Source organism: Micropterus salmoides, unplaced genomic scaffold (genome assembly GCF_014851395.1).
Source record: "Micropterus salmoides isolate LMB-PRFRI ecotype aquatic unplaced genomic scaffold, ASM1485139v1 Ms_hic_scaffold_5, whole genome shotgun sequence".
In the NCBI taxonomy this organism is placed as follows: Eukaryota; Metazoa; Chordata; class Actinopteri; order Centrarchiformes; family Centrarchidae; genus Micropterus; species Micropterus salmoides.
Genome location: NW_024044237.1, coordinates 29,294,417 through 29,312,560, shown reverse-complemented (window position 1 = coordinate 29,312,560; position 18,144 = coordinate 29,294,417). Strand labels below are relative to the sequence as shown.

At 38.9% G+C, this 18,144-nt stretch overlaps 1 protein-coding gene across 10 annotated transcripts in view; it reads right to left on the bottom strand.

Annotated features, from left to right (window-relative positions):
• Positions 1–18,144, bottom strand: part of rapgef2 (Rap guanine nucleotide exchange factor (GEF) 2) — a 106,515-nt gene that overhangs the window by 67,526 nt on the left and 20,845 nt on the right. For all 10 annotated transcript variants that reach the window (XM_038698737.1, XM_038698740.1, XM_038698742.1 and 7 more), the window contains exons 2-3: positions 14,105–14,175; positions 10,918–10,974 (exon numbers count right to left, since the gene is read on the bottom strand). In XM_038698737.1, coding sequence (XP_038554665.1) covers positions 10,918–10,974; positions 14,105–14,175 — 128 coding nt within the window. The remainder of the gene's footprint in view (positions 1–10,917; positions 10,975–14,104; positions 14,176–18,144) is intronic.

The following is an 18,144-nucleotide window of genomic DNA, read 5'->3' as shown; positions in this document are numbered from 1 at the left end:
TAAAAATTAACAACAATAAAAGACATAGGCCCATTTAAGATTTCACATAATTTGTCGCTTTTATTTCCGTACTGGTACAGGATAATAAGTTAGCCATGATGTGACAACATAATACTGTTACGGACTACATCTTCTTAATTTTCATGTTACTAAATTATCAACTTCTCATCAATAATTTTTTTTTAAATTGCTATACTGTATATTAGAAACAAACTCCTCATAAGGATAGGCCTTGCTAAAGAACAACACACAAGAAAAATAAGCCTATATGAAAATGTCCTCTCCTTTCATTGCTGAAAGAATTAATTGATTAATCGTTTAGTAAATTGCCAGAAAGTTAATCAACTATTTTGATTCGATTAAAGCCCAAAAGACACTGGTTAAGGCCTCTCAAATGTGAATATACCTGCTGGCATTCTTGTTCCCTGGTGACTGTAAACTCAATATCTTCAGGTTTTGGTATGTTCGTCAGACAAAACAAGAAATAAAAAAGGCTTGAACTGATGATCTACTAATCTAGAAAATCATCAACATATTAAACAATAAAACCGTCCATCTGTGTGTGAATGAGAAAATGATCATTTGCTGGAGCCGTACTCTTTTAAATATTGATATGTTTGCTTTTTATTTACTTGATCCACATGGTGATATACTGCTGCTGCGATTTAATGCATCAGCAATCTGAGTCCCTGTGCCAAAAACAGATTACTGCTTTTTAGAAATAACAAAAAGTGAAAAGGAGAGTGAGCATGAGCATGAAAAAGAAAAAAGGGCGAACTATGAAAGAACTGAGGAATCATCTCTCATCCACCCAAACCCATGGCCCTGCTGATACACTTGCTGACCTCTGGATGATGCAGCAGACTGAAGTTCTTATAACATGACTGGTAAACAAACATATAAGCTTTAACCACACTTATGCAGCACTTTTGAAGATTAAATAGAAATTACACATACTTTCAGGTTTCGCCAGATTACGTGGCATTACGAGTGAACCAGAGGCCTTAACATCAAACATCAAAGATTCCACTGCCTGTTTGCCTTCAGATAAACAATATATATGAAATTCAGAAATTAAACTCGGACTGTCAGCGTTAATAAAGCATGCTGTTAATTTTTAAAGGATTAGACAGATTTTAAAAATATATCAGTTTTGTTTCCTTGCTCAACTAGCTAATCTCAGAACTTTCATGGCTACCAGAGGGATTGCAGACATATAATCTCACAAGGCTGAGATGCACTGAATCTTCTTGGCTCAGTACATGCAGGATTATCAAAGAGGCCGTGTATGCCTTCCTACCGAGAATGTAAACACATGCTATGGAGACGGATAATGATTAACGCTTGCTTTAATTCATATGCAACCGGCCAGAGGGCTCAAAGGACAGACATAACATATGCAGTCTTTATGTAGGTCTGTTCAAATATCACAGAGAAACCAAAAACTCTGTAGAGATTCAACAGCTCTACTGTCACATTTTTACCTGGGTTTTGTTAAATATAGGGTTACTTATGATGCTAAATTCATTTTGTCGGGAGTTGAACGCAGCACACAAAATCCTACTTGCAGTCCTACATCACACATGTCACCTTACGGGCTTCTGACAGGAAAGAGGAAGTAACAATTCCCAGAAGTAAGTACTCTCATGACACTGACACCAATCTTTCTCCACTGCTGGGAATTGCTCATGAACTCTGAAGAGTCTGCAGTGGTGGCCAAAAATAGGCATGTCGGTCAACAAAAACGGCTTTAATTTTGCTCTGATGATTTTTAACTGAAGCAAAAATCACGGTGCCTTTATTGTTTATTTCAGCAGCCTTTCACAGCAGACATTCTAAGAGTTTAAATGTTTCACTTAATGTGAAAATGTCATTTTTGTTTAATTTTGTTGTTATATCTTGTTTGTGTCATCTGTTTAAAAACTAAAGGGTGTGGGTGTTATGGTGGCCTATGTGATGGGTTTCGCTATTTTTTTGCCCCACTTCCTGAAGTCTTCACTGGTCGCCTCGCAACCTCACAGTGACAATAAGACTGCACTTCAGTTTTTGTATGTATGTATATTTGTAACAAACAAGATGCTAAGCTAACTGGCTGCTGGCTATAGCTTCATATTTACCATACAGAAATGAGAGTAGTATCAACCTTACCATCCAATTCTAGGCAAGAAATTTAATTTCCATAAAATCTTGAACTATCTTTAAAACAGTGGAAGAACAGTCACAACATTATTTTTTAAAGTCTGAAACAAATTAAACATTTGCTACTTTATTATCAGTCTGCATCAGTACAGGTATTACTGTGTACAGCTTCACCTGATGGTGCAAATCTTCTTTGTTATGAATGCACAGCATCAACTTAACTGGAAATTCAAATGGATGTTTCTCTGTGTGAAGCCTCCACCTGTCTGTTAACCATCTGGCACTTAGAAACGCCACCTCATCACAGAAAAAAACAAAAAAAACAAAAGACTACGGATCAAGATGAAATCCAACCTTACCTGAAGGTAGACTGGTGTTAATAAGGCAGCAGCTTGTGTGATTATCGCTTAACATTTTCGACTGGTCTCTGAGACTTTTTAAATTTAAACCAGAGGGGAAAGTAAATTAAAATCATTGACCAATCAGACATCAGCAAGGTGGGAATGGTTTTTGCTTACAGAAAGGTAAAGGATAGATGCACTTATTATACGCCCGCCCCCACATAGACACATATATTCACACCAGCATCACTGTGCTGACTAACTTTTTTCCTAATCACCGAGAACAAAGTCTCATCGCTCCTTCCTCCTCCTCCTCTCCACACTTTCCTTGCCGAACTAATGAGGCTGTAGACAGCACACCCTACTGACACAGTGCAAAATCTCCCTCGCTTCCTCCAACCGCTTCCATTCTCCTTTTCATTTCCCCCCTACTGATCTCCATCCGCCTCCCTCCAGGCTCGCTCCCTTCTTTTATGGTTCTTCCTTGCATTCATTGATGACACGAATAATATGCTCAATTATTAATTGCTGGCATGCAGATGCACCGAGCGAGGGGAGCACCTCACATGGCAAGAAAGATGAGGAAGAGAAGATACAACACCAAAAAAGTAGGCGATATGAGACTTATGCGGCGCGACAGCTTGACTGAACTGGGTCAAAAGTAGTGGAAACGATCGTCAAACGCTAAACATCATCCACCAAAACCCCCCGGGAAGCCTTTAACAGTGGGGAATAAGGTTATATGAGTGCCATGGAGGCGGTGGAAGGGGGTAAAAAAATGACGTGGGAATGGTGATTACAGCATCAAGACCTATGTGAAACGAGGATCTACTTTTACGAATTCAAGAATGAAATGCCCATTTTGAAAATGTAAAACTCAATGTCAAAAGATTCACAATTCAATGTCAAGAACACATTCACAAGATTTTTATTTATTTTTTTAACTTATAACAGAATATAATTATTTGCCTCTTATTCTTGCTAAGAAATCATCCTCAAATGTTTCTCTTTTGCAAATTGGTGCACAGGGTTTGGACAGGATGGCCAGATAACAGGAGTTTCAACACAAAAAGAGGCGTGTCTGACAAGCACAGAGTGGCCCAGAATAAACAAGCAACTAAAAATATGACCACTTTAAGTTGTTTTTGTTGTGATGTTTTAACCATGAAACTCTCCAGAGACTCTCAGTGCCACAATGGTGTGGGGACATTATGAAAGAAAGCATTCATACCGCTTATGCAATTGTCCAATTATCCTAAAAACAAATTTCAAAAATCTAAAGCTACAAAAAAGCTGAAGAAAGGGGGTGGGAGAGGACCGAGAGTTAACTGGTTAATGTTCAGGATTTGCACAGTTTGAACAGAATTATTATAATAGAAAAAGAATAGATTTCTGACCAGCAGATTGGGGATTTTCCACAAAACCAACACAGTGACTTTGGGAAACTGTATACGAGACACTCTGGAACGGTCAATGTTTCACTTCGTCTCTTTTTATAATTTCTTCAATACTTCAATCATTCATTAATTTTGACTTCTCTACTCGCTTGCTATAGCTTAGATTGACTGTCAATTGCAGCAGGAGGTGTACAGGTGTTGCACCTGACTCGGGTTGATGCATGTGTTATTAGTTTATTAATTACCGTAACAATGAATACACTACAGCCTCATACTAGTTGGTAATCATATTTGTGTTTTTATTTTCCTACTAAACACAAATTTGTGAATATATATCTTTTTACTAAACCACAATTTCTATTTACTCAATTTAGCTGAGCTACTTGACAAACTTTCTACCCCCTGGCAACAGCACAAGCGCCATCTGGGGTATGAGGGCTGTGATGTTCCAGACCACATCACTCCAGATACAGTCTATTGCATTTCTGCCATTTTTACCAATTTAATATGCCGCCCATTCCAGATACTTGTCAAATGACTAATGTCTCAATACCACCACCGTCCACACTGTACGTACTGGAATGTATAATTATATAAGGCGACTGTTCACCGGGATGTGATGACTTTTTCAGTTCCATCTTCCACCAAGATTTCTCTTCCAACCCTCCCGTGACATTGTTACTGGAGACCAGCAGCTTCATACTGTTACAGGGAACAGGAGCTACACGAGGGGAACAACTTTCCGACAGCTGCACTAGAGCGTTGCTAAGTCTGAACCTCAGCCAGGGGTTCTGGGTTTGCAAACTGTTCTTCTTTAGTTTTGTCATGATACATTATTACCAGTGCATTTTTTCCTATATCTAAAACAAATGCAATGGCAAACAAGGAATTACCATGAAGTAAAGTCAAAGGACAAATGGTTTGTTTTTACAAGATCGGTTGCCACACCTAATTGTTGCACTGATGGTTGTGAGATTAAGATTGTTTTTCTCTTCTGGCAATAGTTTGTTCAACCAGTTTTGGCAAGACTGTTTGACACTGTTGCCATGCTAGAAACTGTTTAAAGAAAATTCTTCTTCTTCCTATTTTAATAATTTCAGTCAATACATATAGCTCTCATGATTTAACCATGATGGTCACACAAGTTGGCAAAAGTGTGTAGAACGCAAATTTCAGTCTTCATGACAACACTACAACCAAGTTTTCAAAGCACTTTCAATTTAGCTGATAATAAAAATGTCACAACTTTAAAACAGGCAGCTGCAACAAAAAATTATTTTCATTATCGATTAACCTACTATTTTCTCAATTAAACAAATGTTCAATAACATTCAAAAATTGTCCAGCCCAGGGTTCAAATGTCTAGTTTCGTCCGACCAACAAATTAAAACCTAAAGATATTCAGTCTACTATCATAAAAGGATTCTTATTTCAATAACCAGAACCTATGATTTTTTTGTTAATTGGGCTTTTCTGATTAGTCAATTACAAGAATTATTGCCAATTAATTTTGTGTTGAATGACTGATCAATTCATAGTCCAATCTTTACATCTCTAATTAAACAGAATACTTACACTATTGACTCCAAAACCCGGCTCCCAAACAAGCTAATCCAACTACTCCAACAAAAAAACTGCAAAAAACACTAAACTCCATAAGCATTGGGTTTTCATTTGGAACACAGAGACCGGTGAGGGTGAAAGGTCAAGGGTTGCATTGAAAGAGCTGACATGGAAGAGGTTAAAAGCTGACTAGAAGCTACTAACTCTCTTCACTAGCCAATGTAAAATGTGCCAGGTCAGCCTCAATCTCAGGAGGGCTTTAGCACTATAATCTCTGGATGGTAAATCGTGAGAGGTTCAGCCTCTCACAGTATGGGATGTTTTCGAGAGATAGTGAGTGTGACTGTGTGTGTGCACGCATGCATGTAGTTGTTAGCACTCTAGCAATCTAGAGCCCCAGGCAGGAAAAATGAGCACTTTTATAACTATTACCCGTATCCTCCTATCATTACTCCAGGACTGCCAACTGTCCGGGATAGAGTTAGACTGTGTGTGTGCAGGTCATTAACTAGGTCATCTGTGTCACTCTGAGTGGTTTTATACAACATTATGGGTGTTGGTAGAAAACGACATTTTTAAATCTATTTAAAATGTTCTTCTGGATGTCATTTTCCCTTAAATCAAGGGAGGAATGTCCAAAAGAAAGATGGCTGACAAACTTTTTGCTCCATTAGGCAAGAGCAGTATTATCTACTGCTCAGCAAAAATGTTGTCTTTTCCATGTCTTCAAGTCTGCGTTATTAAAGAGGTAAAAAATCTCCAATAAAATCTCCAAACAATTAGTCGATTACCCAATTAGTCAACTAACAAAATTATCTGGCAACTATTTGATGAGTTTCTGTGTCTTATGTGATAGTAAACTGAATATCTAGGATAAACAAGTGATTTGGAGATAATTTTATGCTTAAAGCTAAGGCAGGTAACAAACTAGCAAAAGACAGCTAGATATTGAAAGTATTCAACCAAAAAAAATCCTATCCCCTCCCTTCAGGCCTCCCTCCAAAGCCACTCCCCCAAAAGTAGGTGCACAGGCAGGGTGTGCACAGGTAGGTAGACAGGCATATAGGCCAGCCAATCATTTCATTGGAACAGAATGAAATGATTGGCTGTGGTTATTAGTCCTGCTACAGCCAGAGATACTGGATTTGTTTCAATTTTTAATTCAAAGCATTTAATTTATTCATTGCTGTCAGGATGTAAAGACAATTTCAACAAATATAACAAAAATGCCTAACTTAGCTTTAAGGAAATTGTAATGGACATTTTTTTAAACTATTTTATGATATTTTATAGACAAAAAGATTAATTAAAGAGGTCATATTATGCTAATTTCCAGGTTCAAAATCTTAAAATCTTACTTAGGGGTTGTGCCAGAACAGGTTTACATGGTTTCATTTTCAAAAAACATCACATTTTTGTCATACTGCACATTGCTTTAGCTCCTCTTTTCCCCCTGTGTGTTGAAGGCTTCTTTTTAGCTATGGAGTGATACATCTTGCCTCTACGATCTCTATGATTTGTTGGGAGATGCACATGCGCACTTCCTAGTTAAGGACTACTAGCCAATTAGAAGCAGGGAAGAGCAGGTCATGAGAAGCCAGTAAACACAGCTTTGGTTCAGCTGTACATGTTTCCCTTACCAGCTTAGCAACACGGACTGGAGCAAGACTTTCAGAGTGGTGAGTTATTAATCTGTAACAAATGTATCTTTCATCCATAAAGTTATAACCGAGCTGTGTCTCTACATCACAGTAACAACTTTATGTCCATCGACTGCCTGGAGGGTAGCTAGTGTTCGGAAGGGAGAGGAGCTCTGTGTTTTTCCACCTGTGTTTTTGAGGGCGTGTCAGACTAGACGCTTGGCGAGCATTATATGACGCGCATTTTGCTTTCATCCATGTGTCGTCACAAGGATGAAAGGGAAACGGCTGGACTCTAAACGAACTGTTTTCAGGCAGTTCAAAGCAGTGTTTTCTTTGAGAGCTCGCAACTCCCTTTGGGCTGGATTTATAACTCAATAAAGGAGAGGGGGAAAGCCAAAACGCATAATATGACCTTTTTAAGAAAAATAATCAGCATATTAATCAATAAGGAAAATAATGATTAGTTGCAGCCCTAATAACATAATTCTTCTAATTTGGTGTTTCAAAGGGTTTCATAAAGCACCTAGTGGGTTCCCATCATTAGTTTGCCATCTATAATAGGAGGTTATTTGTTTGACACACATTTTATTTTTCAGAGGATTAACTAAATTACTAAAAACTGAACTATATTCATTATACAGTATACTACTTGCAAAATATAATAGTACAGATATCCTGATAAAACATTTCATCAATATAGATCAGCAGTGGCAATATCCTCCCTCTGTTGGTCTTCCTCCCTTCCCTTCCAGGATTAAGTGCATCCCATAGTTCACCCTAACATACAAGTCAGACACTGTAGTTGTACTACGGCAAGAAATAGAGTTGCCATTTATGATTACTTAAACGGAAACCTGACATTTATCACTGATGCGTCAGCCTGCTGATAAAATTCCTTTTAATAAAAGTCATCATATATTTGCTAAAAGTATCTTGAAGGTGTTTTTTTCTTTAATGAAGCTGTCTGAGATATGTTAAAATGTAAACACAATACTATTTTTACAACTTAATAGAGATATTATCTTTAAATTCCCCCATTGACTTTTAGAGCCCTCGGTCCCCAGCAGATTATTGCTGTTGTTATAAATAGACCAGGAAATGAAGAGAGGCTGTTAAACGCTTGTATTTTCACAAGAAAAAGTAGATTAACATCTTGGAGGAGAAAGTTAATCTGATCTGCTGCTGTTTAACACCCAGCTTTTATCAGGGAGAGCCCTGACAGACTTTTAAAGGTTCACACAAGCATGCACACAAACACTTGTACAGTCATACATATTAAATGAACTAATAAACCATAAAGACAATAACCTGCTGTGTTTTGATACTTTAGCCTGGAGGTAAACTTAGCAAAGTACAGACAGTTTTACTCTCCTCTACTCTTAAACCTCCTATATACAGGAGGCCCACATATGATCTACTGGTGGTCTACTGAATACTTGTTCAACCCGCATTGTTATGTGAGACAGCTGTCGCAGGTTAATCTGTGGTTGTAAATGTTAGCAGAGATGCCAGTCTACAATGCAGATCAATATGCTTCAATGACAAACCAGAGAACTACACAAAACAACATTATATTATTACCAATTACCTAACAAAATTAATATTCCAGTTTCACTTATCTCCCTCTCTCTCTCTCAATGCTAAGTCCGACAAATTGTCAGAGCGGTTTGAGTTTAATCACGACAGTGCCACTGTCTATTACTGCACTCCCTGGAGAAATATTGTCGAATTTGTTGGAAAAAGCAATCTCAAAAAGAAGCAGTCAGTTTCGCAATTGCATTATACATTTGAAGGTTATATTCAGGCTGTCAAAAACGGACGTGAAAAAAATGAAAGATAGAAACTAAAGCCTACCAATCACACAATACAAGTGAACCACCACATCCCCGACGATTGAGACAAAAGACAACGATATTAAGGATCAACGCTGTTCCTGTAAAGCTGGGTAGGCCTCTATTCATTATTACAATCATTAAAAAGCAGAACAGTAGGGCTTTATTACGTTACATTCAGTAAGAAGTTAGCTAGCGTTAACTAACTAACATTAGATTAGGAAAAATCCACAGCCAACATTTTTCTGGATTTATTTTAGGTTTTGGAATAATAATAAAATCGTACTTCTATCAACCTCTCTGGGTGGCAACTGTAACTATTACAAGTACCCCAGGAACAGTGTTTGATCATATCTTAGAAAAATACAGCCAAAAAAAGCTACAAAACGACACCTTTTGCATTAGAGTCAATGGTGCGCAGCCATGAAAGTGTCTGTCCTTAGTTAGAGCGAGTCCTTTACTGCACTGTGATTGGCCTGCTGTGTATTCGGGGTGTGGCTTAGTAAAGGGTCAATTCGGGAGGAGAGCTGTGAAAGCGCGTCAGCTAATGCAGGTTTGACCCATGTCACTGTGTATGTCTTTTTTGTAAATATCTTCATACACAACAACAGGAAAATGTATATATTTCTTCTTCTTCACCTTCCATTGGTCAGAAAATAGTAAAGTGTGCTTCCCAGCTAACATCTGGCAAGGAGTGAGACAAACAAGCCCTGGTTATTTTGCTGAGCAAAATAAACTTGTTTTACCTCTGTTCAGTACCTTCCTGCTTTACATCATAGTCATTGCTGTGCCAAATGCAGCTAAATTTACACTTACATTTACTGATTTCAACATTTTCTGTTCCTGTTCAGACAAAAAGAGAAATGCTCACTCAGTTGAATGAGCATAAAATAGTGATTTGATTGCAACTCACAAATACCACACTGTTAACCAGCTTAACAGAATTTCCTTCAATGCTGCACTGAGATGTGCTTATTAGCTATAGGCTAGGCCAGGCTGTGTGTGTGTGTGTGTGTGTGTGTGTGTGTGTGTGTGTGTGTGTGTGTGTGAGAGACTGGTGTGGGGGACCTGAGGGAATCTTGCTGAAACTGGAGTCTATTATGCGACCACCGCTTAATCTGCATTCCTATTGTTTAATCAGCTCCCACACTGCCGAGTGGGCTTCTAATGAGGTGTTGACTTTTCCCCCATCATCCTTCCACACACACACACACACACACACACACACACACACACGGGTACAGAAGGCAGAGAAGGGACAATGCGCCCTCTTTAGCCCCTCGAGGGGCTGAGGAAGTTAATAAAATGTCTTAATTCTCATTATGGGTGTTCGGAAGACGTCAACATGTGACAGCAGTCAAACACTGAGCTCTTTACTTACTATAGTTGTTGTGGCATTTCAAAATGGATCCAAACACACTCTGTCACGCTGTCAATACAGCTTTCCAATAATATTAAGCCTCCATAGCACCCAGCTGAAAGGAGGAAGCATTTAAGCCTTAACACTAGAGACCAGACTAGTTAGCTTTCTCCCCATTGAAGGAAATGCTTTTTGGAGTTATTACAGCTGCAGTTTTTCTGAATCAAGCTGAAATCAGACTAGAAATCGCTTGTAGGTTATTTGTCTACAGTTTTGCTGTAGAGTGGTTTGGTTTGAAACTGAAACACACACACACACACACACACACACACACACCTTCATATTGTGCATCGTCTGACTGCTTCTGTACTTTATGGACATTTGTTTTTATTGAAGTCACCCAGGTCGCTCTGTTGTGTGAACCCAGCATGCCTCAGCTCATCAATAACTCTGAGTAATGCCCGGGCCAAAGTGTGTTTTGATCACACAGAATTGAAATTAATTGAAGTTATACTGGCTGCTCCTGTTGTTTTTCATGTGTTCATATGCTGGTAGAGATGTGACTATTTGACCAAATATCATCAGTATCCATTTACACACAGGCGTCCACACCCATGCAGTTCCAGGCATTGTGGTACTTACTAGTATAGCACTTCATTGGCCTCATGTCTCTCATAACGCACCGTCTCGCACATTATCCTGCAGGGACAGAGAAGAGAGGGAGGGGAGAGTGGCAGTCAGAAAACAATAAGAGGAAACTATAACTTTGGCTGGTTAGGATACCAAGATTAAGCTTTAATAAGGGTGTGGCTTCAAACACTGAAAAGCAACATTTCAACCCCTGATTGCTACATAATTATATAATTTAAGTGAGATTTGTGAGTCATTTTAAGCCTACATTTCCCAGAATGACTCTCGGCCACCATCAGTGACAAGCAGTGAACGTGATGCTGATAATACTGAACCAGAATGACCACCCCAAAGTTATATGCCTCTGCCAACCAGTCAAGTAGCAGTTTACATACATGTCTGTCCAGAATAATATAATATGTAGTGAAATTTGGAAGAAGTGAATAAAGGTAGGGTGGGGTGCTAGTTATTGTTTCTCATTGTGTCGTCCCAGTCAACGTGTGTGAAATCTGGAATTGCCAGAATTCATTCTTTTTGGCTGACACCCTATTGTGAAGTCTCAATCACCTTTGAGTCAAATGTGTCACCTACTCAGTGGCCAACTGTGAAATATAGTCATCAATTGAGTTATGGCCAAAAATGTGTTTTGTGAGGTCAGTGACTTTGACAACCAAATTCTAAGTCCAAGTGGACATTGTGCCAAATTTGAAGAAATCCTGAGATATCTTGTTCGCGAGAAAGGGACGGGAGGACAGACAGACTAAAACATAACGCCACCAGTCACGACTGTTGCTGGTGTGGAGGCATAAAATTGGTCTATTGAAGCTACTGTAGAAGTCATTTGTTCAGACATTTACTATTAAACTTTCAGATACATGTTTCTACTTTTAACCGCTATTGCAGTTATGCTTGTAATATCCTGATATGACATGCAATATGGTTGGGAACTATTCTACGGGCAGTTAAAGTACAATATACAATAAAAAAAGGAATCCTTCCAGCTTGTCAGAAATCTCAGATTTTCCACTGCCTTTCTTTTAGAAGTTCCTTATAAAATCTGGTGAGGGTGATTTATGTTACTGTGCCCCTACACTGTAGAATACACGCCCTCTTTATCTCATGGCGGCACACTTTCTTGGCATTTTTTAAGAAGAAATGTAAGACATCTTTTTAATCTGGCATCAGCTTTCCTATTTGTTTTATTGTGTTTGTTGGTAATATTTTATGTTACTGTTTTTTATTTTATGCATGCGTCATTTAATTGTGTGTTGCTGATGACTGTACTGATAAAATGATAAGAGGTGGTTACTGATTTACTGGACCACGAGATATATTTTATTTGAACAATTAACCATAAAGTCACAAGACTGTTTAAGCATCTGCTTCCAAAACAAGTGTCATTAAACCAGGTCTGATGCATATTTACAGAGCGAGGGTTTAAACACTCTGTGCAGTCGTTTCTCTTTCTGAATTAGGCACAAACTCACTTGTGCTCCCACTGCTCCAATTAGTGAAATGTTGTTTTGTTTTCCTTAGTTTAATAGTATTATGCATGAAACATTACAAATATAACCAATTATTTGAAAGTACTATTATTATGCAACCAAGGATTTAACTCTACATTTGACTTAACTTTTTTTTGTTTTGCACTCTTGTAAGGGTAAATAATGGGTCAGATTTTTTCAAATGACATATCTCTGATTTTGGAACTAAACCCATTTTCCCCAACATAAAGTGTGAAAAAATCATCCACATCAGGCTTTCCCCAAGATGCTTCCAGAGAAGACAAGAGGGCCTCAACATCACAGACGGGCAACTATAGTAAACAGTAGCTGATCAAAACACAAAAGGCTTCAAAAATAACTGGGGGCATTGGCCGTGTTGCAGCCCCCCTTTGTACAACAACTGAAGAACAATTCTGGCTCTGAAAAACACGTCGCTGCGAAAAGAACTACAGATGAAAAACAACACATTCCATTGAAATGTGGAGAAAAAAGAACTATAACATAATCCCCATAGTTAGTAGGATGTCTGGCTGGCTGGGAGTTTTTTTTAAGTTAGGAAAACCAAAGTTGGCAGGAGTGGTGGACTGGTCTGTGGGACCACGGGGACATTCCTCAGGATCCAAACAGGGAGGAGGGAGAGGGGTTGCTGTGGGGTGGGAGGCCTTTGAGGGGTCACACAGTGGAATGTTCCAGCTCACGGGTCATGTACTGCTACACTGTTCTGTCGCCAGTATAATCCACATGTATGCACACAAGGCATGCTGGGAACAGACATCTGACATACAGTGTTTGGAAAGTCTACAGACAGAAAAGACTGGAAGGCTAACCTGGTGAGAGGACAGCAAAAGGCAAAATCGCACAACAGAACATGTTCACATCAGGGTAGTTTGAGAAGTTTGGTCAAATTTGAGACTTTAAAGGCACACTTGTCTTTTCAGTTGGTCTTGGTCTGAGGGCACTTATCAATATCTTCATATGTCAAGTTACCTGATTGAACAATAGCACCCGCTGATAAATTCCTGACAAAATCAGAACCTCTCTGTTAATGTAAATCCGCAAATAAACCCTTTCGATGACATTTGGAGAATTCAGAGGTCACTGTGTGATAAATGCACACAGCAGCATAGATCTTTTGAATGTGCGAGTACTTCACATCAGAAGAAAATATGAGCTTACTGCTGTGATCAACATTTTGGGGCCAGATATTGTTTGTCAATCTTTTCATTTGCCTTCAGACTTTTCACACATCATGTTAATGTGCAAACAAATACAAGAACCAACACACTGTAACCCTTTGTTATCTAGAAAAGTGGGAAAACTGACTTTAACATTAATCATGCTTAAAATACTGTGTTTTAGACCAATACGCAAAATGTACTTTTGATGCGTCAGTCTCAGTGAAAGCTGTACTAGTCACTTTGACTTTTTAGCAGGTAGATTTGCTTTATAGAGAGTCAAATATTTACAGCCAATAAGCAGTTGGAAGGCAAAGTGGCTACTCGATTAGAAAACCAGACCAATTTCACCAGCATTTGGCTGGCAGCTTGGTGTTAATTTTCCATCCTTCACTAAAACCGTTATGGAGCAGACACTGAGGAGTTGTCACTGTGTTTTAATTTGCATTTGAAATTCATGTGGAACATCAAGCTCTAAGTTATGTTAATTAAGTACCAGAAATTTGTGCAAACACTGACCTCAGCTGGTGCTCTCGCAGGTTGGACAAGGCCTCCATCCCATGGAGATAAGAGTAGACAATCTCCAGATCCTGAGGAACAGAGGAAAAGTGCTGTTAGACACAGCTGTTTAGAGCTAGAGCTTAAGAGCTGCTACAATCAATATTTTTTTTATATGAACAATGAATGAAATGCGCAAGAAGCTGTGAGAAACCTACAGAGACTTATCACCCAATTTTAAAGTTTCCCTCCATTCTACAGAGTTTTATAGCAACCTCCAGCCCTTACTTTGGTTTTATGGCCAACTGCTCTTAGTGAAAAAGCTCTGATAAACCCACTGTACACTACCTGACTGCAGCAGCTGAAAAAAAACCCTGTATTTTAGAAGTGTAAACAGCCAACACTTTCACCATATCAATTTGATAGGGTGGTGAGAGGTTGGTCGTATGTCATTGTTGTGTTTATCTTGTGCAAAGCCAACCGATAAAATCAGCTGCCACTAAAGATTACTTTCATTCTAGATTATTTTTATATGGTATAAACCAAATAAAAGCAGCAAATACTGCTGAGAGCAGTTGGCATTTTTCCTAGATTAATGATAATCGATTATCAGATTTCGATTACATTTCAGTCAATCAACTACCTGCTTAATTTATTCTACTCAATTGCAAAGACTAAATAAATACTGATAATTCATTCTGCAGTGGACAAACTGGCTAATCATACAACAGAAAACCTTTTACATGGACAGTGACAGTGATTTGTGAGACTGAGCATTGGATTAGAAAGCAATAATGCACCATGCACGGAAAAAATAAAGAAGTACACTGCATAACTATCAACTCCCCATTCAATTACTTCATCAAGTGACCCAGTGAGCGATTCTCAGATTGTTTGGCATGAATCCAAGTCAGAGGTGAAACAAAGTGGCCCTTTCTGAGAGCTGGCAGCCAGCACAGCTACATCACTGTCTATTGGTACACACTGGGGCACTGACTGTGTGTGTGTGTGCGCATGTGCGTGTTGGGGTACTGGTCGCAGCTACTGGGATGCCTTTGTCGGCGCAACTGGAGGTAGATGTGGCGACAGCAGAGCGGAGGGACAACAGAGACTCTGTGTTAAGACCCCGCCAGGCACACACAAACACATACACATGAAACCACACACAATGGCCACCCTGTCTCTGGGTTATGTTTCTGGGAGCAGCAATCATAAGCTTATTGAACATTTTATGAAATGTTGACCACAAAAGCTAAATAAGACTTTGTTTGTGCTGGTTTGGTGTATTTATAAAAGCTGAAAATAACTTATAAAAACAATGCATGTCTGTAACACTTAACACTTGTTTCTGGTGAGATATTCAATGTAAGATGCCTTTACATGAAACACAAACCACCATATACAAACTGTTGCGTTTGACTTAAAACTGGGCGAGTTAAAGTCTGACAACAAAGTGAAAAAAAAAACATATTTAATAATCTGCATTCTGTAGACAACCTGTTACAAATAACCAAATTATCAACCAATATGTGACACACTGTGTTATGAAACAACATGGTGTCATGAAGTCAGCATAAACCTTTTTTTAAATTTTTTATTGGGTTTGGCCTCTTATGAAACGGAAACAGAAAGAAACTCTTTTGTCCTCAGGGCTGCCTGGCCCTATTACATCACACAGTGATATCCTCACTAACCAAATCCTTATGTTCAAAGTGTCTGTGGTCAAGTGAAACAGCATGCACAGAAGAAATGGTTCAACAGAGGCAATGTTCAGACACATACTGCCACTTACTGGGTAACTGAGAAACTACAGCCTTGATTAACTGGGTACATAGTGGATATTGCGCTAGCAGCGTTTCTCAGACCTCTCCTGGAGAACTCCTGAAGCTGCTTGATAACAAGCTGATCATTAAAAAAAAATCTGTTGGAGCAGGGACAGATCTAAAACGTGCAGAACAAGCGTTTCTCCAGGGAAACGCTGAGTAAATGTCACAGCACAATGACAACCAATGTCATTGAGCTGTGACACAATAGAGAGTTAAGAAAAATAGAAGAAGCATATAAGGACAGTGAGCAAATACCCCAATATGATAGTGATCATAGTGCTAATCAATTACTAGACAGACAATTAACTAGCAGATATTTTGATGGTTTTAAAGCCAAAGTGCAACAAATTCACTGGTTCTGACTCTCAGGTTTGGTTGGGTGCTACAAACTTGATAAGGTCAGTGACATTATTACTTCCTTTAAGGGGCCTTTAATGGTTCCAGTGCTAACTTTGAACACTGGTTTTAGTTTTTAAAAAAAAAGACTTTAGAAAACTTGATATTTTATTATATTTTTTTATTTTACTGAAAATACTGAATACAAAGTTTTCATTAAATGTGACAACTAGTCTGAGTGTGGAGTGGAGGACAGGGATTCCAGGGATCTACAACACACAGATCAGTTTTGACTGTGTTGATCCCTTCTCAGGCACGAAGTATCCAATAATCCCGACAGAAAGGCATCACTAGGTGGCAGTGCTGCAGGTTTCTTTTTCCCCTTCCACAGTGACATCACAGTGGATATAATAGCACCACTCAAAAGCAGCCTCACAAGGAGAAATATGCAAAACCATCAATTGTGGCTTCAGTCTCAAATATTTCAGATTGACTGTATGGAAAGAATGTAAAGGACCCCATCTTTTCCACTCACTGAGCCCTACATTTTCTGGTCTGATTTTCTTTCTTTTCTCGGTCTGGTCTCCTTTCCGACGGAGCCAAACACAATCACCACAAAGTGTAGGAGAGGAGATACATGACAGTTTTAGGACATGGACAGGATCATCAAATCATAGCAAGACCCTCGCCATTACAATAAGGGTTTCAGTGCTTTTGTTCATGCGATTAATTTGCTTTATTAAGCATGGCTTATTCTAAGCTAATTTGTATGCTTTTGGTTAGAACAGAGATCAAAAGCAGAGGGTGTTTGATCTATGCTTTCAACATCACTTTAGGTGTTCATTCACATCTTTGGCTGAAAGCAGGCCCATTAGTCTCTCATAGAACAGAAACAGGAAGAAGATCAGACCATGAGTAGTGGGAAACTGAAAGTAGGACATGCTGATGAGCCAAAATTCAGCTAATTGTGTGTGCCGAATAAAGACAAAGCTTGTTTATTTTTTTTTAAATCTGCTGGCTTTTGGTCTTCTTTTGGGGGGGCTACAACTCCCAGGCACCAGTAACACCATCTAATCCCTCCTCCTTCCTTTTCCAAACTAATCCTTCCAGGAACACAGGTGGCCTCAAATAAAAGGAAAAACATACTAAGATGCTGTTCTTGATAAAACCTTGTAGATACTTCAAAGCTGCAAAACGACCCGTGGCGTTCCTCACATACCAGTTACATACTGTCAATTGAACCTCTTTATTAACTTCCCCAGTCATTTCCTTGATGCAGCACAATATGTCATCACTGCACACCTTCATTTGTAAGACAGATGGTAGCAGTGAAATGCAGCCAAACGAGTGGAGGCATTTCCTCTCCTGGATACAAATTAAACAATAGCAGGCCTTGTCTTCCCTGTTTTGGGGCCCAAAGACGCACTCACAGACCAAGACATCCTCCATTTTCCACCCATTATGTTAGGACCCAGAGGGAGAGGGTGCAGTGTCGGGCCTGGCGCCAGCCTGTTAACTGGCAAAGCATTCAGTGGGCAAAGGGAGGTCAAGGAAGTTGTGATGTTCTTCCTGCATTGTGTTCATTGTGACTGACGAGAAAACAGAAGAGCAACAGAGGTTGCACTGAAAACGAATGAAAACATATCCGTGTAAAAAGCCAGATCAGTGACCTCAATCAATAAAAAAGAATGTTGTTTGTTTTGCTACTGCATACCAGGTTTTTGACATGAACGGTGACAAGGAGTGTGGCTTCCACTTAAATAGGGCTGCAAATAACATTTTGTTATATAGGTTATACATAGGTTTGTATGAAATATCTAATATAATAATTTGAAATATAATAATTTGAATGAATGAGAAGTTCCATTTGTAAATTACTTGTTTTGTTCTACAAACAGT